Source organism: Loxodonta africana, chromosome 10, assembly GCF_030014295.1.
Source record: "Loxodonta africana isolate mLoxAfr1 chromosome 10, mLoxAfr1.hap2, whole genome shotgun sequence".
In the NCBI taxonomy this organism is placed as follows: Eukaryota; Metazoa; Chordata; class Mammalia; order Proboscidea; family Elephantidae; genus Loxodonta; species Loxodonta africana.
Window position 1 is genome coordinate 86,228,957 of NC_087351.1, and position 21,095 is coordinate 86,250,051.

Consider the following 21,095-nt stretch of genomic DNA (forward strand, 5'->3'; position numbering starts at 1 on the left):
CAGCGCCATGGCCGCCCGGGTCGCCGTGAGCCGGTGGGGAGCGGGTCCTGCAGCTGGCCGCAGAGGCCCACTCGTCCCCTGCCGGTGGTGGTCCGGCGCCCCGGCAGACACCGTGTACGATGTGGTGGTGTCGGGAGGAGGCCTGGTGGGCGCCGCCATGGCTTGTGCCTTGGGTAAGCGCATCTCCAGGCCGGTAGTGGCGGGAAGCTGGGCCCGGAGGAGCGATGAGGTCCTTGGGAATCCCGGCGAAGTTTGTCCGAAGACCTGCAGTCCGGGATCTCTAGGTCCAGCCCCTGCCTAGAGGCATCCCGGGGAGCGCGTTCGGTCCCTCAGGGTCAGGAGCGGTCAAAGGTGGGAGGAGCCTTAGGAGTCATTGCAACGCGTGGGAAACAGGCCCGGCCAAGAGCGCTTAGTTACGGGAACAGTTGGTATTGCCCCATTGCTCTACGCTTCAAAAGAAAAAAAACTTTATTGAGATTAATTTACATACCATGAGGTTCACCGTTTTAAACTGTACATGTAATGGTTTTTAACATATTCACAGTTGTACAACCATAACCACGATATATTTTAGATCATTTTCATAATCTCCCCCCCCCCAAAAAACAACCGTATCTATTAGCGATCACTCCCCATTTTCCCCACTCCCCTTAGCCTCTGATAACCACTGATGGACTTTCTGTCTCCATCCATTTGCCTGTTCTAGATATTTCATATAATTTTATTTATTAGGATCATGTAATATGTGACCTTTTGTGACTGGATGCTTTCACTTAGCATGATGCTTTCAGGGTTCTTCCATGTTGAAACATGTATCAATACTTCATTCTTTTTTGGCTGAATAATATCCCACTGTATGGTTGTAGGGCAATTTGTTTATCCATTCGTCAGTCAGTGGCCATTTGGGTTGTGCCCACTTTTGGTTATTACGAATAATGCTGCTATGACTATTCGTGTTCAAGTTGGTTGTGTGGACATACATTTTAATTTCTCTCAGGTATATCCCTTTGGAGTGGTAACTCTGTATGTTCAACGTTTTGAAGAACTGCCAAACTTTTCTGAAGTGACTGCACCATTTTACATTCCCGAATGAGAACTCAACTTTCTCCACATCCTCACCAATACTTATGACTGTCCATCTTTTTATTATAGCCACCCTAGTGGATGTGAAGTCCTGTCTCCTTGTGGCTTTGATTTGGATTTCCCTAATGACTAATGATGTTGAGAGAGCATTTTTTCATGCGCTTATTGACCATTTATGGAGCCCTGGTGGCACAGTGGTTAAGAGATCAGCTGCTAACCAAAAGGTCAGCAGTTGGAATCCACCACCTGCTCCTTGGAAACCCTATGGGACAGTTCTCCATTGTCCTGCAGAGTCACTGTGAGTCAAATCGACTTGATGGTAACAGGTTTGTTTTTTTGTTTGAATGGCAATTTGTATATCTTCTTTGAGGAAATGTCTACTCAGATCCTTTGCCCAATTATAAATTGGGTTATATGTCTTTTTATGATTGAGTTATAAGAGTTCTTTATATAGTCTAGATACAAGTCCCTTTTCAGACATATGATTTGCAAATATTTTCCTCCCATTTTGTGGGTCTCTCTTCACTTTCTTGATGGTATTCTTTGACGCACAAAAGTGTTTAATATTGGTGAAGTCCGGTCTATCAGTCTTTTAGCGTTTGTGCTTTTGCTGTCACATCTAAGAAATCATTGCCTAACACAAGGTCGTGAAGATTTATTCCTGTCTTTTAAGAGTTTTATCTCTTATATTTAAGTCTACCATCTACTTTGAGTTAAATTTTGCGTATGCTGTGAAGTAAGGACCGTGTTTGTACCTGTAGAACTTAAGCTGCTCTACTGCCTTGTGAGGTAGATATTATTTTCCCATATTTTACTAAGGGAAAACTTGCTTAGCCATGTCAAGGGTCAGAGTCTTAGAGTCAAGCAGTAGCAGAGTCAATTTGAACCCAGGCCACTGGACTCCAGATCTTTTGCTTTTAACAACTGTGGAGTGATTTCCATAGATTGAGTTTTCCGCCCTAACAAATGTCATTAAAGGAGCCCTGAGTCCTGGTGGTGCGGTGGTTAAAGCGCTCAACAACTAACCAGAAGTTGGCTGTTCAAACCCACTGGCTACTGTATGTGAGAAAAATGTGGTCGTCTGCTTCCCTAAAGATTTATAGCCTTGAAACCCTATGGGACAGTTCTGCTCTGTCCTATAGAGCCACTATGAGTTGGAATCAACTAGGTGGCAGTTGGATTTTTTTTTTTTTAGTTAAAGAAGCCTGGTGGTGCAACAGTTAAGTGCTCAGCTGCTAACCAAAAGGTTGGCAGTTTGAAACCACCCAGTGGCTCCATGGGAGAAAGACCGGGCGACCTGCTTCTGTAAAGATTACAGCCAAGAAAACTGTATGGGGTCAATGTGAGTCGGAAGATTACCTAACAATAACAATAGTGTGAAAGTCTTTGTTGACTTCAGAAGCATGGGGTTATAGCCCGATCTTTTCTGGAGTGGCTCCTTTTCTAGAGAACTGGTTGGAAGCAATGCTTTGTATGAGCTAATGGGCTTGAATCTCAAAGTAATTATATAAAACATACTTATCAATTATTGAGCTCTTGCTGTAGACAGGCATTTTTCTCATTATTTTGCATACGTTCTTACCTAATTCTCGTAATAATTCTGATTGTAGTTTGGCAGATGAGTAAGTTAAAGCTGAGAAAGGCTAAGTAATGTGCACCCAGGTGTGGACAACTATAAAATATGAAGTCAGGGTATGATACAAAGCTCCTTTGAGACAGAGGTAACTTTTTGCCTGATTTAACTATATACCCTTTATTTACTGGTAAATGACACAGATTGAGTACATTTAAGAATCACCTTTTTTTTTTTTTGTTATTGTTGTTGTTGCTTTAGGTTTTGAATAACCAAAACAGGCACAGATAGAAAATTCAAGAGGTACAAAAGGATATACAGCATAAAGTAAGCCTTTCATTTACTGTTTACAAAAGAAAGGTCATGGCCATTATACACCAGATCATGAAAATCAGTGCTCTCAGTCAAAACTACCAAAAGCAGGTTTACAAAAGAAACATTCATGTACGAGCTAATTTCCTTAAAAAGCTCGGAGAACATACTTCACATAAGATATGACGATTGATGCTCTGGAAGGTCTGGGGATCTTGTGCGCAATTTATCCAGCAAGTAAGCTCCTGCTTTTTTGTGATAAAACAATTGGGACTGAAGACTGTGAAATGGAGATCCTTGCCCTTGATCAGGTAACCGCAGCCACTTTGTAGGCAGGTGTGGTGCGTGTATGGGGGGGTTTCTGTTGAGTAAACTACTTGCTTGGGTTTTTGTGTGTGCTAATGCCTCCCCTTTATCATCATAGCATGTATCCCAGAGAATATTCTTTGCAACAATTTACATGCTGATCAACCCTTTTTCTTTCTTTCTTTCTTTTCTAATACACTTTATTTTTTAGGGCAGTTTTTGGTTTATAGAAAAATTGTGCAGAAAGTACACGAATTCCCATATGCCTCCCTCCTTCCTGCACACTGCTTCTCCAGTTAACACCTTGCATTCCTTTGCTACGTTAGTCACAATGGTGAACCAATACTGATACGTTATTATTACCTATAGTCCCTAGTTCACTTTAGGATTCACAATTTGTGTTGCACAGTCCTCTCGGTATTGATAAATGCATAATGTCCTGTGTCCAGCATTACAGTATCACATGGAATAGTTTCACTGTCCTAAAAATGCCCTGTGCTCCACCTATTCATCCATCTCCCCTCCCCCTGAACTGCTGGCAAGCACTAATCTTTTCACTGCCTCATAAGGTTTTTTTTTACAGTTTATGAGTCGGAATCGACTCGATGGCACTAGGTTTGGTTTTTTTTGGTATAGTTTTGCCTTTTCCAAAATGTCGTATGGTTGGATTCATACACTATGTTAGGAACCCTGGTGGCACAGTGGTTAAGCACTCAGCTGCTAACCAAAAGGTTGGCAGTTTGAGCCCACCAGCTGCCCTGCGGGAGAAAGATTTGGCAATTGGCCATCCTATAAAGGTTACAGTCTTGGAAACCCTATAGGGGCAGTTCTGCCATGTCCTATGGGATCCCTGTGAGTCAGAATCAACTCTACAGCAACGGGTTATAGTTCTTCCTTTTCCGGAATGTTATATAGTTGGAATCACACAGTATGTAGTAGCTTTTTCAGACTGGAGTCTTTCATTTAGCAGTATGCATTGAAGGTTCCTCACATCTATTCGTGGCTTGATAGCTCATTTCTTTTTAATGCTGAATAATATTGGCCTGTTTATTTCAACATTCACTTATTTTAGACATCTGCTTTAAAAGTGGAAAACTTCCAGTAGGCTCTTAATATTTCATCTTAAGTCAGCCGTGTTTCCCTGATTTTTGTCTTCAAACGTACTTGATGTTTCAGGCTTGAAACATCTGTACTTCCTGCTTACATTACTATTTGTAGGTTGTATTCTGTATTATTTTTCTCCAGTTGAGTTTTTTTTTTTTTAATTGAGCTTTAGGTGAAAGTTTACAGCTCAAATAAGTTTCTCATTCAAAAATTTATAAACAAATTGTTTTGTGACATTGGTTGTAGTCCTGCTTTCCACCCTGGGTTCATTCGTCCAGTTTTTCTGTCCCTTCCTGGCTTTTTGTCTTTGCTTTTGGGCAGGTGTTGCCCGTTTGGTCTTCTATAATCGATTCAGCTAAGAAGCACATTCCTCATGTGTGTTATTGTTTGTCTTATAGACCTGTCTAATCTTTGGGTGAAAGGTAGATTTCAGGAGTGGCTTCAGTCCTGAGTAAGGTATTCGGGGGCCATAAGCTTGGGGGTTCCTCCAGTCTGTCAGACCAGTAAGTCTGGTCTTTTTTTGTGAATTTTAATTTTGTTCTACATTTTTCTCCTGCTGTGTCCAGGACCCTCTACTGTGATCCCTGTTGGAGCAGTTGGAGGTGGTAGCCTGGTACCATGTAGTTCTTTTGGGCTCAGGCTGCTGGAGGCTGTAGTTCATGTGGTCCTTTAGTCCTTTGGACTATTATTTTCTGTGTGTCTTTGGTTTTCTTCATTCTCCTTTGCTTTGGACGGGATGGGACCAATAGATGTATCTTAGATGGCTGCTTGTAAGCTTTTAAGACCCCAGACGCTACTCACCAAAGTAGGATGTAGAACATTTTCTTTATGAACTATGTTATCCCAAATGACCTAGATATCCCCTGAGACCATGGTCACTAGTCCTCAGCCCCAGTAACTCGGTCCCTCAAGGTGTTTGGGTGTGTCTAGGAAGCTTCTATGACTTTTCCTTGGTCAAGTTGTGTTGACTTCGCCTATATTGTGTGTTATCTTTCCCTTCACCAAGGTTAACACTTATCTACTATCTAGTTAGTGATTTCCCCTCCCTAGTAACCATCAAAGGTTGTTTTTTTATATGTGTAAATCTTTTCTTGAGTTTCTGTGTTTGTGGTCTCATACACCATTTGTCCTTTTGTGTGACTTAACTTCACTCAGCAGAATGCTCTCTGGATTTTCAGATTAGTTTTTTTTTTTTTTTAATGTTGTACGAAATAGCTAAAAAATGAAGGATAAAATATTTAACTTGGCTATTGGTATTATAAAATAGGAAACCCTGGTGGTGTAGTGGTTAAGTGCTACGGCTGCTAACCAAGAGTTCAGCAGTTCAATCCGCCAGGCGCTCCTTGGAAACTATGGGGCAGTTCTACTCTGTTCTATAGGGTCGCTATGAGTCGGAATCGACTTGACGGCAGTGCGTTTTGGTTTTGATTATAAAATATTTTATGATGTGTTTGGAAATCTAGTTCTTTCCTGTTCATTTCCCACACTCTCCATCAGACCTTGAGTATGTACTCTGGATTAAAGAGACACAGCGTTTGCTGCTGGGGGTTTTAGCTATAAGAAAAGAAATGGTTCCTGCCCCCAAGGAATTTAGAATCTGGAGACGGAGAAAGATCTGTAAATAACTAACGGAAGGCAGAATGAACTGGAGCTCCCCTAGAGGGACGAGCAACTGAGGTCTTCTGGGGGCGTGGGGAGAGGAGGGAAGACTTGAATGAGAAGGATTGGTAGGGAGGGCGTGGCGGGTGAGCACTGGCAAGTTAGAATGGACGGAAAGCAGCGTTCCCTGTGCAGAGCTAGGTCTGCGCCCCGGTCTCCACAGCAGAAACTACTAGTGAGGGGCTTCGGTGCAGGAAGATGGAGCTCGCGGCCCAGGGGCTTTAGTCCCGCTCTGCCCGTTGGACTGGAGCCCACCTCTACGCTGTATGTTGTAATGATGGTGCCTCTCTTTTCATTTAGCTTCTAAAATATGAAGAAAAAGAGGGTAAAAGTTTGTGGGTTTTCTTCCTGTCATCATTAGTAAATAAAACCTGTAATCTTTCTTTGTCGTGTAATTTTGTATTTCTTTCTTGTATTCTTGGCAGCTGCAGCTCACACCCTTTCCTTCTCTTTTCCCCATAGCGTTCTCTGTGCTACCAGCCAGGACCACATCTGTGCTGCAGGGTCAGTCAACTAGTAACAGAGGCCCCCCAGCCTACTTTATTTCCCTCTACAGATGTTTTAGGACACGATCAATGTATTTCTTGGTTCTCTTTTCCTTTACAAACTCCACTTCTTTATCTTTGATTCAGTCTTGAGGCTGCAGTGAGCTTTGTTTATTTACTCTGTTTTTTAGTTATATAGCATTTGTAACTTTTAGTGATTTAATATTCTGAAGATGGCAAATATCTGGTATCTAAATGCTAGTCTTCCTTCTTTACTTTATTCTTCCTTTCTAGAGCATTCCATTTGTTAAGAATTTTGCCATTATTTGCTTGTTCGCACCTGGCCTGTGTAGGACTGTGTCTGGAGAAGCCATACAGCTGTGGTTAGGGGTGGTTCACATGGCTGAAATGGCAGTATCTGTTATTGCTTAGGATTCTGCATGGTGTTTACTTTTAATTTTCCCTGTAAAAAAATAAGTGCCCTAAGGGCTAAGGAATTAGTTACACTTGTTACTTCTCTTGAAAATGGGAAACGGAATAAGCTTTGATTTTCCTAAAATGATATAACATGGTGCTTTTTTTGTTTGTTTTCAGGATATGATATTCACTTTTGTGACAAGAAAATCCTGTTGCTAGAAGCAGGCCCCAAGAAAGTATTGGAGAAATTGCCAGAAACTTACAGCAACAGGGTCAGCTCCATTTCTCCTGGCTCTGCAACCCTTCTCAGTAGTGAGTATAAGGTTCTCTTTCTTAGAACCAGTCTCCTTTCTCCAGTGGCTTTTCAGTGGATCTCAGAGCTTTTGGAGAGTGTGGAGTTGGGGGAGAGGAGGGCCTGGGTTTGGTAGTCTAACTCGTAGATGAAGACGAGGACGTCTGAATTTGTTAATGTTCCAATTCCCAGTCTTCTCCTGACTTCTGAGTCTATCACATAGACTTCATTTATGATGTTGGGTCATTATGATTTGATGGAACTGAAACTGTGTGAACTATGACCATTCACTTCTAATTGTTGCATGCTGTTCATTTCCAGAGTCTAGGAAGCCCTCCAGCGAGCTAGGGAGCCTACATGCTAAATGCTTTGGAGATGTAGGTGGATGTGTATACACGGAACCAGTTAACAAATTGTCTTTAGGTCCTGCCCAAACGTTACCCCCTTGGGCCATCCTATCTAAAACCACTCTACCTAAATTCAAACTTTTCCATCACTCTTTAGCATCTTATTCTGCTTTATTTTTCTTCATAACGCTTACTACTATCTGACATTATATTATGTGTTTTTTATGGTCCGTTTCTCCAACTAGAATGTCAGCTACAGAAGGGCAGGGACTTTGGTTTCCCAGTTTGTGCCTAGTACCTGGAATTTTAGCTAAACCTTTTTTGTCAATGAACAGATCTTTCAGTGCCATGCAGAGTTAAAAAAAAAAAAAAAATCACTATCCAGGGGGTTTGTAATTTCATGTTGAGAAAGTTACAACTTCATCATGACGTTGAAGATGGTGATGAAGAAAAAATTGAACGATATGTGTTTGGTTTTCCTTTTTTATTTTCCCGCTTTAATACGATTTGACTTTTTTGTTCATGAAAGTTGGCTCTTTTTTTCATGGTTTTCAGTCTGGAACTAGAGAGCAGAGGAACTTAGCTCCTAGCATTAAGCAGAATAAAAGCAGACAATATTTTCCTGTGATTGAAGAACATTGAAAACAATCTTTTACTTAACAAGACTGAGGGGCAGAGGGGAGCCCAGGAGGGACATGGGTCCCCATGAGGTCGCTCTGGTCTCTAGATCCTTTCTTTTGTAGGTTTTGGTGCCTGGGACCACATCTGCAACATGAGACACAGAGCCTTCCGGCGAATGCAGGTGCCTCCTTTATCTTTGTTGCTTTGGGAGAGGTATCTTGGTCTGTCTTGTCTTAGATAAGATAATAGAGACCACATTCACCAAGTTTTCTGTGAATGTGGGAGGAAAGTTGACATTCAGTCTAAGGAAGGGGGTGCAGAAGCATTCCCAGAATTTTCTTCTCACCTTGTATCTCCTCCCAGAGGGGCTGACAAATTGTGATTTTCTGCTTCTGTCACTTGGGAAAGCAATACTCAGTTTCTGATTGGAGTAGCGTTTCTTTTTTCTTGGGTTATAATGAAAACTCTCCCTTGGTGCTTCCAGGTGTGGGACGCCTGCTCAGAGGCCCTGATAATGTTTGATAAGGATAATTTAGACGACATGGGCTATATAGTGGAGAACGATGTCATCATGCATGCTCTCACTAAGCAGCTGGAGGCCGTGTCTGGTGAGGTGCCCATCTGTCCTGTCTTCCTTTTACTCTCTGGGAGGTCAAAATAATTGTAATGCCTTAAACTTATTCTAGGACTTACAGATACTGAATGAATACTTACAGATAGCATGAAGAAATCCTCTGATGGTTATCTCAAATTTGTCCCTTTTTATTATTTTATTTTTTACAGCTTTATTGAAGTATAATTTACCTACCATAAAAATCCACCCATTTTAAATATACAATTCAGTGATTTTTAGTATATGTACAGAGTGGTGGGAAAAAAAAAAATACAGAGTTGAGCAACCATCACCACAATATAATTTTAGAACATTTCCATCACCTCAAAAGAGGTGATCAGCTACTCAGAAGAGGTCAGTGGTCATTTTCTGTTCCCATTCCCAGCCCCTGGCAACCATTAATCAGCTTTCTGTCTCTACAGTCTGCCTGGATATTTCATATAAATAGAATCATACAATATGTCTTCTGTCTCACTTGTCTCACGGAGCAAAATATTTTTGAGACTCATCCATGTTGTATCATGTAGTACTTCATTCCTTTTTATTGCTGGATAGTATTCCATTGTGTGGGTGTACCACATTTTGTTTATCTGTTCATCACTTGATGAACATTTGGGTCGTTTCCACTTTTTGGGTCTTGTGAATAATGTTATGAAAATGCATATACAAGTTTTTATGTGGACATATGTATTCATTTCTCCTGGGTAGATACTTAGGAGTGAAATTTCTAGGTCATATAATGATGCTGTGTTTAACATTTGAGACACTGCTGCACTGTTTTTCCACAGTGGCGGTGCCATTTTACATTCCCGCTAGCAATGTGAAAGGGCTCTGATTTCTCCACATCCTCAGCAACATTTGTCATCGTCAGACTTTTTGATTATAGCCAGCCTAGTGGGTACGAAGTAGTACCATTGTGCTTTTGATTTGCATTTTCCTGATGACTAATAATGATGAGCATTTTTCATGTTCTTATTGGCCATTTGTATATCTTCTTTGAAGAAATGTCTATTCAGATCTTTTGCCTGTTTTTTAATTGGAGTGTTTGTCTTTTTATTTTTAAGTTTTAAGAGTTCTTTACATATTCTGGAAGTAAGTTACCTTATCAGATACATGATTTGCAAATATCTCAGCGCTGTTCTAGAGAGTGAAAAATTAGAAGCAACTGAAATGCTTTTTGGTATGGCATAGTAGTTCACCCAGGTGATGAAATACCATGCAACTTTTAAAGGCCATTTAGATCTGTTACTTAGGATAATGCCTCATAATATGTTGGTGAAAAAAAGTATGTGTCATATGATCCCACTTGTGTGCGGGGGTGGGTGGTGTGCATATACGTACATAGGAAATTGTCTGGAAAGCTATACATCTAAGTTTTAACTGGTTTTCCCTGGGTGATGAAGGGTGATTTTTGTTTTCCCCTTTAAACCTTTCTTTATTGTCCATAATTTTACATCGAGCATATTTTTTATGACCAGAAAGATAAAATGATTTCCAGCAGGAAGAAAAATCTTTTGAAACCCCAGGCTTGTTTGAGCCCGTGTTGCTCCACCCGAGTTACTCAGAAAGCACGCAGGGTGCCTTCAGACACAGCATGAAACTAGAGGAGCCGGAGCCTGAAGATGGCAAGTGCCTGGGGCGGGCTGATGGTTCAGTGAGAGCTGAAATGCCTTTTTTTTTTTTTTTTTGATAGTCATTCATCTGTGGTTCTGTCATTTATCAGCTCTCAGACCACAGTATTGATCACATGAATTATTTTTTACATCTTACTTTTCTTGTTTGGGAGTGAACGACAAAGAGACAGCTGCCCTGGAACCTTGCTTCAGGTTATGATTTTTTTCTCTGTCTGTGTGGGCCACCTTTCTAACGGTTTGTTGTTTCTCTTCTGACCTCCCCAGACCGAGTGACAGTTCTCTACAGGAGCAGAGCAGTCGGCTATACCTGGCCTTACCCATTTCACATGGCAGACTCCAGTCCTTGGGTTCAGATTACCCTAGGTGATGGCAGCACCCTCCAGACCAAATTGTTGGTAGTTGAAGATTCTTATTTTTGCCAGGGGTCTTGCAGAGCCACATGTTATCCCAGACTCTAGGGCCTCAAGTTTTAGGTCCAAGCTGTAGTTTATAAGTTAATTTTATTTATTTTTTGAACATTTTATTGTGATTTAGGTGACAGTTTACAGAGCAAATTAGTTTCCCATTGAACAATTTATACATAGCTTGTTTCATCCCCTGGGTATGTCAGCACTCCCCTCACTTCCTCCCTATACGTTAATTTTAGGCAAGGCTTTTGGTTATAGGGACCAGACCCACTCAAACCAGCCCAAGTTAAGATGGGCTTGTTGTAAATCTTGTACAGGAAGCAGTCTCATGGGCCATCGTAGGTCAGGAAGTAAAGGATAGCCAGGCCTCTCAGGGTCAGGAGCCAGAGTGTTGAGAATTGAGGCTGTTCTTTTCCCCTCTCAGAAGTACCGTGGTCAGCCTTCTCTGTCCACCTCCCATTTCTCTCTCTCTCTCTGCTCACCAGCTTCCCCTTTTACGTGGCAGCCATTCCTAACCTTACATCAGGACCGTTCTGCTGCAGTGCCTGCCCCAGACTGAAACTTTCCTTATTGCTTTCTAGTTCAAATATCAGGAGACTCTGGCTGAGTTTAACCTAAGGCTGGCATCTCTTAGGTTAAACATTAGTTTGGCTGTGTTAGCTGAGGCGGAGGTCACCTGTGTAGGGCTCCCCTACCCCATTAGGAGCTGTGAGTGAGGCAGCATGATAAAAAGTTGCCTGTCAGAAAAGGCCTTGCCAGTAGTTGATACTAGAAAAATCCTTAGGAGGCAGAGACAAACTTCTGGAGCAATTTATGGAGAGGTTATAAGACTTAGCAGGCCCTGGTCTCCATGCAGATCGGTGCAGACGGTCACAACTCAGGAGTACGGCAGGCTGCTGGCATCCAGAACATTAGCTGGAACTATGACCAATCTGCTGTTGTGGCTACTCTGCATTTATCAGAGGTAAGATCCCGATAGCATCTGTGCACCCTATTCGTGTTTGATAGGCACGAGACACTTCTCACAAGAGCTTTTCTCTTTTCTATTGTAGGCCACAGAAAACAATGTAGCTTGGCAGAGATTTCTTCCCTCTGGGCCCATTGCCTTGCTCCCGGTAAGAGGTCCTCTGGCTAGCATGCTTTCAGATCCAGCCTTTCTCTTTTAGGACTTCACCTCTCAGTCTATTTCTGGTTTCAAGGGAATATGCCCAGGCTAGCTTTGTTCCCCCTTCTTGCCTGACAGCTCTCAAGCACAGAAAAATTTCAGCGCTTATTGCCGTTCTTGTTTTGATACAGCTTTCAGACACTTTGAGTTCTCTGGTTTGGTCTACATCCCATGAACATGCAGCAGAGCTGGTGAGCATGGGTGAGGAACAGTTTGTGGATGCCATTAACTCCGCCTTTGTGAGTATCACCTTGTCCAGCTGATGCTGTGTTGCAGGGGTAGATACAGAAAGGTGGTTTTGAGTAAGGAGTAAGGCATAACCAAACCACTGCCCCTTTGTAACTGTAACACTTGCTCTGGATTACGTGGAGGAGGGCATTCAGGAAAATGCAAAACGATAGAAATTAACACCTGGTGTGTTTTTCTGAGGGATGTGGGCTGCTGTTAGGCTGACTGACACAGAGCTGTCTGGGCTTTGGTTAGCTTTGGTCCTTTTATATTTGAAGTTGTAATACTTTAATAATTTTGAGCAGATCTACTAGGTCCCAGGTACCTGAGACTTTGAAACCTGATCCACTGGAAGGGTCTCCAGGAAGGGGCTGAGCACATTGCAGCAGGGAGCTTAAGAGTAAGCTTTGTAGATAGACATGGGTTCCACTACTGGTGCTACCTGTTAATCTCTGGAAAAATGGGCCTAAATCACCTACCTCTCAGGATTTAATAGACATTTAAAATGTGAGAATTTGTGTAAAATGCCTGGAACATACCTACTATATTGTAGGTGCTCAACAAATGGTAATAATTATTCTGGAGTAGACACAGCCTTTAGGTAATGACAGATGCCAGTTTTTTTATTAGCCTAACTAACACATATATCTAAATTCACTAATAAGTAGTAGCGTTTATTGAGTGCTTACTGGTGCCAAGTTCTTTAGAGTTTTACATGGATTTATTTATTTAATTCAGTAAACCTTTGAAAACCAAAACCAAACCCATTGCCGTCGAGTCAATTCCGACTCATAGCGACCCTATAGGACAGAGTAGAACTGCCCCATAGAGTTTCCAAGGAGCACCTGGTGGATTCGAACTGGTAACCTTTTGGTTAACAGCTGTAGCACTTAACCACTACACCAGCAGGGTTTCGTAAACCTTTGAGGCAGATGCTATCATTATTCTCACTTACAGAGACTAGGTAACTTGCCTGAGGTCATAAAGCTAGTGGTAATGCTGGGTTTTGAAATCAAACTGACCCAAGAGCCTATGCTTTTAAACCAAGATCTACTACTTCACTAATGATTTCACACCCAATTTACAGTGAAGAGCTTAAACTCTAGGACTGTAGTAGCAATAAGAATAAAAGGAATTGAAAAAGTGGATTCCAAGCTAAATGGTGAATGCAGCCCCTCTCTGGGTCATTTAGCGTGTATTCCTGGCCCAGGCCTAGGGCCTCTGCAGTGCATTCATCCATTCAACACTTATGAGCACCTTCTGCGTAGCAGGCTCTGGAGATAGAAAGGAGACACAGTCCCTGCTTTTAGAAAGCTCATAGTCGAGTGAAGGAGAAACGTGTAGATGACAATTTCAGCACAGTGGCAGAAGTATATATAGGATGCTGTGGGAGCGTAGAGAATTGTGGGGAAGTTTCCAGAGGTAACATCTGGATGCTCAGAGGTGTTATCCTGGTGAAATGGGAGTGGGTGGATCTTCTAAGCAGCGGGGAGTCCCAGAGGCAAGAGGAGGGTCATATATGGAGGTACATTGTGGCTGGCACGTAGTTGCTGAGGGTGAGTACTAGTGAAAGGTGAAGCTCAGAGGTAGGCAGGGCCAGCTTGTGAGCCATTTAGCTTGATTCTAAGTACCACAGGAGTGATGGCAGGTGTGCGCTATATTCATTTGAGAGCTTGTCATTTGCAGTCCAGTTATTCAGGCATGTTAGGTGGCTTTGGTTATAAAAAAGGGTTTTGTTGAATGTTTAATTCCCTGCTAATCAAATTTTACCTTGTTTTGTGGCTGCTGCTGTACAGTGGAGTGATGCTAACCACACGGACTTCGTTGACTCAGTTGGCACTATGTTGCAACATGCTGTTGCCCTTCTGAAGCCCACTAAAGTCTCAGCCCGCCAGCTGCCCCCAAGTGTAGCCAGGGTGGATGCCAAAAGCCGGGTACTGTTTCCTCTTGGGCTGGGACATGCTGCTGAGTACGTTCGGCCTCGGGTGGCACTCATTGGGTAAGATAATCACAGAGCAGGGCTGCTCCCTCCTCTCTGTGCTGTTGGAGACCACCTGATTCTGCTTTATTCTTAGGGATGCAGCCCACAGAGTCCATCCCCTTGCAGGACAAGGTGTCAACATGGGCTTTGGGGACATCTCCAGCTTGGTCCATTACCTCAGTACTGCAGCCTTCAATGGGAAAGATTTAGGTAAGGATCCAGGTACCTTAGAGAAGCATCCAGGGGTCATGTAGTTAAGAAAGATCAGGAGCCCAAAATGGCCCTCTCAGTAACAAGATGGGGTAGGCATAAAACATATTTGGCTTGCCAGAAGAGGGAAGAAACTTTACTATTGGATAAAGGATTTAACTTTTCCTCTTTAAAAAAAAAAAAAAAAAAAAATTTTTTTTTTTTTCTTTTCAGGCTGCATGAGCCACCTCACAGGTTATGAAACAGACAGACAGCGTCACAACACTGCTCTTCTGGCTGCAACAGACTTACTCAAAAGGCTCTATTCTACCAGTGCCATTCCACTTGTGTTGCTAAGGACATGGGGCTTGCAGGCCACAAATGCAGTATCTCCACTCAAAGTAAGGAGAATCTCTTGTCTCTCCAAGATTCTGGCTTGCTCACTGAGGAAAGATTTTGCAAACAACTCTTAATTTCTCTGAATTCATTTTCTTGGCTATAAAATTATCCTCGACTGTGTACCTTCTCCAGTAGTTCATGAGCAAAAAAGTACTTGGAGAGCTTGTTGGTGACGGGGCCCACATCTGAGAAATGGCTTTATATATAGGAAGGACTTAAAAATAGTGAATAGGGACTTTTCAAGCTCAAGATACTTAAACTCCTTTTGCTGCTCAGCTAACTACTCCCTTGAGAAATTCTCGTTTAAAGACTTTTTTAGCTGAGATGGTACAGGGACTCTTGGGAGGATCTCCGTCTGGGACTTTTGGATATTTCATTTGATGAATTTTCTCCGCCTACCCTCTTTGGATCCTGCAGATATGTTGAGTTGTCACGTCTCACTTTGTTTCATTTTTCTCCAGGAACAGATTATGGCCTTTGCAAGCAAATGAACGCTCCTCTTCGGGAGATTATCTTGAGGAAAAAAGAGCATTCTGTGCCAACACCATCATGCATATTTTCAAGAGTTAATTTAATAAATTTACTTTATGTTAGAATCTCCCAGTCTCTCTCTCCTCTTGTTTAATGAGTCTGTCCCAGTGCTGTCGAGTCGATTCTGACTCATACTGAGTCTGTAGAAACCCAATAATGAGTGAAAATTTGCTGGGAGGGAGGGTGTATGAACCAACCCAAGGAAGACCCCCAAAGATTATTACGATTTGGTTGAAAAGAGCTTTTTATTACTAAATCAAGGTGCTTTGTCACTTTCACTTATTAACAATCCTTTCTAAAGAAAAGATTTATACAATTGTTTTTTGATAGATGTAAGATTAGATGGGTTTTTTTTTTTAAGATTAGAAATACTCAGTTAATGCATTTTTGCTAGAATAGCAATTTTAAAATTAACATTAAATGCAAATTAAATATAAATCGCTTTAACCTTAGTTATAGGTGCATCGGACTTTCTGAAAAGAAAGCCAAATCTTATTAATGCTAGTTTACTTCCTCATCACAGCACCAGATGTCAGTTTTATTTATGGTTCCTCTCTGGAATGCCACTGTCTTTTCAGTATTAAAATAATAAATAATTTCATTGCACAGGTTTGAAGACCTCAGGAACCAGCTCAAAAGGGAAAAATCTAATTAGCAGCGGATTTGTTCATATTTGGTGGCAGATTGGAGGAGGTGTTGTTTTGCTGTGGGTTTCTGAAGAGCTCATGGTACCAGAGATGCTTCTTGAAGAGATTTCTTAGGTCCCTACATACTGTAAAGAATGCATCATCCAAAATTGATTTGAAGATGATATATTGAACCAAGCTAAGCTATTCTTGGGAGTAATTTTTGGGTCATGAGAAGTCTTGTTACCACAGGGGAATTTTTCAGGCAAACGCAGAAAATTTATAAGATAGTAGAGTAAAAAGTGACAATGTCACCCACCTTCCTGGAATCTCAGAAAAAAGTGTGTCCAGAACAAAAGATGGCAGCTACTGTGAAAAGTTGTATGACTGCTGGCAAGTCCAGATAGGTCACTGAAGGGAAAAGGTCACCTTTCACAAAAAAAAAAAAACTCCCGAAAAGTATGCAAACTCGAAATCAGGCAAAATGGGGAATTTTAAGGCATACCTTGCAAGGACCTCCATAACCCACAGAGGAGGCCCTTCATAATAGCGATCACAAACACACAGCATTTGCTATGTGCCAGGCCATGTCCTAAGTATTTTAAATATGGAAACACATTTATAGGAAGGAAACTAACCAGCAATATTAGAATCTGGAGGACCCTTAATAAGAGGCCCAAAGGGTACATTAAGGCAGGAAAGACATTATGGACAAATTGTTTTTCTAAGAAAACAAGTTCTCATTCTAAATTGTTCTTAAAATGGTTAAGTTGGTTAATTCACCAACTGTTTAATCAAGATTAACTGTATATATAGATACATTTCTGGAGTTAGGATGCTTCTACCCAAGAGTTCTGAAGGTATGCAGGATGACCAAACGGGAGTGCTGAACGATACGTGTACTTTGCAAATATGACCATTGTTGATAAGAAAAGCTTCTTCAGACAAGCTATACTGATAAAGACAAGGAATTTCACCTAGCTGGAGGAGTCTTTAGGGAACACAGTATACCTCTTGGGGAAAAAAACGTGGCTTCTAGAGAAAACGACCTTTCTAATCATAGCGAACAGCATTTAGAGTATTATGAGCGCCTCTAGCACATTATTTTTTGGTAAACTGTCTGGAAACAATGCTATATGTATGTTAAAGAAAAGACCATAAGGGATTTGGGAGTTTTCTTCAAATGATTAAGGCAGGAGGGATTTCAGCTCAATATAGGGAGAACTTTTTAACATTAGTGCGGTCCCAAGTGGAATGGCCTGTCTGAACACAACATGCTTAAACAAGCTGTTAGAAATGTTAAGGAAATTTTGTACTGAGTAGAAGACTGGATCAGACCTTTGGGCTGTTTCCAACTCTAGACATTCTATTATTTATGTATTAGCATTCTTTGAGGAAGGCAACAGGTATACAGGTGACCTTGGTAGTAAAAATCAGTTTGAAAAGTTTGAAGAAATTTCACATTGAATTAAAAAAAAAAAACTAAAATTTGGAGGGTAAGGAGATAGTAATTTGCTTAGAACCTTGTGTAAAGCAGATGTTAAGTATTTATTGAGTCAGTGGAGTAACTTAAGGTTTCCAGGGACTGGTGTGCAGCCAGGCATATTTAACATCCTTTGTGAGAAAGCTGAAGGAAAGGGAGTCTACTGTGAAAACTTAGTTTTTGGGGAGATACGAACTCTCCTGGAAAGAAACTGGAGCCAAGGCAAAGGAGCCAAACTACAGGAAGATCTTCCAAGTCCAAAAGCACGTGACTGGGTAGACAAGAAGTGATGACGTTCCTTTGGGAATGTACAAGATAATCAGTTTTTTGGGAAACAGTCACAAAATCAAGAGCTCTGAGCACTTAAATGCAAAAAGAGAACCTGAGAGTCATTAAATATGGTTCTCTGGAAATGCTGGTGCATTGTACTGATGTGCCAAAACAGCCAGCCAAGTCAAACTGGGATGTCATTGAGAAGGGTACCAGAAACCTTGGAACCTGACACATAACTCAGAGGATGTAGCTTAAATGATGAGGGGCTGGGGCAAGAAAAGGTACTGCTGTATAGGGAGAGAATTAAAAGGGCAAACTGAAAGGAGCTATGACCAAAATCTATAACCCTTGAATAGTACAGCCGCTTACCTCTTAACCACAGACCAAAATGCTAGGGTACAGTCGTGTTTCTTTGAAATACAAAGTAGGTAAGTTTAGAAACATAGAAAGCACTATAAACACATTAGCCTGGGAGGTGGTACTGGCTCTGAACACATACACACAGACACACATTTCTATGAGGTTTGATATGTTCATTAATCACAGGGTTAACTGATACAAAGCTGATAAAAAGGTGGGCTCTACAAGGCAGCCACACCCTCCCAAAACATGTCCCTAGAGATTGGATCACCTCCTTTCTTAAGACTGCAATTCTGTGCAGTTAGGAGTTGCTCAAGACTTGGCCATGTCAGAGAGATTTTCCATCCTGCTAAGATTTAGGATGGTTCTTGGCTGGCTGATGGGGGCTACTGCAGAGCAGGATCATACAAGAACTTCTGATACAGTATTTTTTTTTTTTTCTTTCTGTCTTTCTTGAATTACACTTGGAAAGCAAAACCTGGTATTCTCTTTTTAGGGGAATGGGGTGGGTGGGGTAGGTGGAGATAAGAGTGGGTCAGGGCAGAATGTGGGGGAAAAAAACATTCATATTGATAGGTCTTGGGATTGCAATCAGTCAGCTTAATTTAGCAGGCAAGAGGAAAATTAAAATGAACAAAGAAATGAGGCACTCAAAGGGTTAAAATGAGATTTTTCTTTGGTTCCCAAGGACCAGTCCCTGGCCTCTCACTCCAAGGTGAAGTTCTACAACCATTTTTTTTGGCTCACAGGGCTCTCTGTGACACACAAACAATCTAAAAGATTTAGACTCTGGTGCTAGCTGTGCACTCAGAGTGGTTAGGTGACAGTTTACATTAGATGTGTAAAATTAATTAAACCCAGATCTCTAGGCTCAAGGGCAAGACCCCCCTACAAAAGCCTTCCTTCCTGATGGAGCTAGCAGCTGGGCTTCAGTCCAGGCTGTTCCCAGACTAGCTCAGAACATTACTGAGTCTTTCCTCCTCCCTTTAAAAAGGTCCTTGGTGAGTGCAGTCCTCAGAAGAAGTGCTCAGCCTCAGTGGGAGATGTCCAGAGACTGCAACAGGTGAAAGGTGGCCCCCAGGGCCCAGCCTGTCTCTATGTTGTTTACTTTCTTCGTGAGCTGTTAGGAGATGAGAAAAAAAAAAGTCTTCGCATTTTCATCCAATTTTCAACTCTTAGCAAGCCCAGCACTTGGACAAAGAATATCTGCAAAGAGCACCCACATGACCAAAAAAAAAAACCCAAAAACCAAACCCGTTGCTGTCAACACCGACTCATGGTACCCTTTTTTTTTTTCCCCCACATAACCAAACCAATGCAAAATTGAGAGTAGCAAGTCTTTGGAGGCTTCCCACTACCCCTGTCTGTAACAGTTTCCTTCCCACCCTGGCCTACTACCCTCACACCTGCCATTCTGATCTTGGAATGCTTCTGGCCCAGGAAGTGGTCCCACCCAGGTCTTCTAGACAGGACCTCAGGCTTCTGAACCCTTCCTAAACCTGAAACTAAACATAGCATCCCCTGATTTATTTTTTAAATTACTAGTTTCTGATAAGGCAACTTACTATCAGATGTTAATGGATGTGGCAGAAAGGGCACGTTCTAGAGTTGAGAATAGATTTAGGGTTAGGAAAGAACATTCCAAACTTCTAAATTCATACTACGTAAGCAACTGCCTCTTCTTAAGTACTAATAAAAACCAACCAAAGCATTTAAGGCATTCTAGGCCAAGGCTGTGCCTTGAGTAGCTGAGTGACTTTGGGCAAAACTTTGGCCCCAACTTACTCAAATATATAACAAGGGAATTAGCGTTTCCAATTGTTTTCTTCAGAATCGTGGGTCTTCATGAAAGTGCTTCAGAGGAGAAAGAGAAGGGGGGTAATGGTAAAGGAGTCCAGGGCCCCAGCCTCTGCTTCAACCAGAACAGCTCCACTTATATCAGTTTTATATTACTACATTGTGCATAAGCTTTTGTTGAATAAAGATGCTACCCCACCACCAAAAATAAAAGTTTGAAAACCAGTGCTAACTTCCAATGACACAGTAATAGTTCTGTGTCGACCTGATGAAATCTAGTCATCACTGTCCTGAAAACTGAGGAGAATGGCATTTGAATTCTTCTCTTAATTGGCTCATTTAATTTTGGGGTAGCACTGGGTATATGGTATGCCACATACACAGCAAAGGCAGTTTGAAGTTTAGTCTTGGACACCCGGGTCAAATCGGCGTGGCTTCCTTCCAAAATGCTCTCCCTGTGTCCTCTGAACTGGGCTGGCAGCTATGGGTACTCATGCTGAAGTGAAGCCATCTTTGGAGCAGGGACAGACTGTCTACCCCTCACGGTCCAGTTAAATTCTGCCCCCACTGAAGTCATAGGAACCAAAAGGATGCCAGCATTGGAAATGACAGATACACTTCCTTAAATAACTTGGTTATTGCTGACATTTAAGTAGATGCAGTTGTTAACTTGTATGTGTTGAGAGGCTTGGGATGATCTCTCTTGTCCACAAATCTATCCCCAACCGGTGTGAATTCCTGCACTAATAGTAATGCCAGTGTAGTACGTGACAGGTACTGTGCTTTACCGCATTATTTCAATTTTCCTAACAGCCCTGTGGAAGGTACTGAAAGTATCCCTGTGTTTCAGATGAGGTGAGGAACCTAAAATTTAGAGAGGTGAAGTAATCACCTAAGATCATAGAGCTAGTAAACTTGTAGAGTCAGAACTTGAACCCCAATCTGATGGGCAACAGAGCCCATGCTTTAAATACTACACTGCACTGACTCAACTAGCAAGTACATTTTCTGTGTTAAGAAACTTCAAGCACTTTAAAGTCTTGGCAGATATAACAACATATTAAATCCATATACTAAATACCAAGTATGAATGAATTTATCAAATCTGTATAACACCAGAAATGGGCATTAAAAATTCACCTGGAACTGGGGAAACAGGCAGGGGTAGTGGTATAAGGGAAGTTGGGGGCTTGGAAGACAAACTACAACC

General features: G+C 41.8%; 2 protein-coding genes across 11 annotated transcripts in view; one reads left to right on the forward strand and one right to left on the reverse strand.

The window, feature by feature from the left end:
* The first annotated feature begins 7 nt into the window (after nucleotides 1-7).
* On the forward strand, nucleotides 8-15,634 carry COQ6 (coenzyme Q6, monooxygenase). Of its 4 annotated transcripts, none has more exons than XM_003408761.4 (12): nucleotides 8-173; nucleotides 7,117-7,251; nucleotides 8,322-8,380; nucleotides 8,684-8,807; nucleotides 10,711-10,841; nucleotides 11,710-11,817; nucleotides 11,906-11,968; nucleotides 12,150-12,257; nucleotides 14,043-14,245; nucleotides 14,322-14,437; nucleotides 14,651-14,817; nucleotides 15,277-15,411. In XM_003408761.4, the coding sequence occupies exons 1-12, from the start codon at nucleotides 8-10 to the stop codon at nucleotides 15,304-15,306; spliced, it is 1,410 nt and encodes a 469-aa protein (XP_003408809.1). In that variant the 3' UTR covers nucleotides 15,307-15,411. The 4 variants fall into 4 exon arrangements, with proteins under 4 accessions (XP_003408809.1, XP_064148798.1, XP_064148796.1 ...); XM_064292726.1 differs by lacking the exon at nucleotides 8-173 and adding an exon at nucleotides 3,013-3,279; XM_064292728.1 differs by lacking the exon at nucleotides 14,651-14,817 and having other exon boundaries at nucleotides 15,277-15,634.
* The window catches only part of ENTPD5 (ectonucleoside triphosphate diphosphohydrolase 5 (inactive)), a 53,283-nt gene continuing 47,558 nt past the window's right edge, over nucleotides 15,371-21,095 (reverse strand). For all 7 annotated transcript variants that reach the window (XM_064292730.1, XM_003408762.4, XM_064292732.1 and 4 more), the window contains one exon: nucleotides 15,371-19,208. In XM_064292730.1, the coding sequence (XP_064148800.1) occupies nucleotides 19,122-19,208 (87 nt within the window). In that variant the 3' untranslated portion in view covers nucleotides 15,371-19,121. The remainder of the gene's footprint in view (nucleotides 19,209-21,095) is intronic.

Coding starts and splice junctions, on each gene's coding strand:
- COQ6 (XM_003408761.4), top strand. CDS start 8: ATGGCCGCCCGGGTCGCCGTGAGCCGGTGGGGAGCGGGTCCTGCAGCT. Junction 12,258..14,042: donor ATGCCATTAACTCCGCCTTT/GTGAGTATCACC, acceptor GCTGCTGTACAG/TGGAGTGATGCTAACCACAC. Junction 14,818..15,276: donor ATGCAGTATCTCCACTCAAA/GTAAGGAGAATC, acceptor ATTTTTCTCCAG/GAACAGATTATGGCCTTTGC.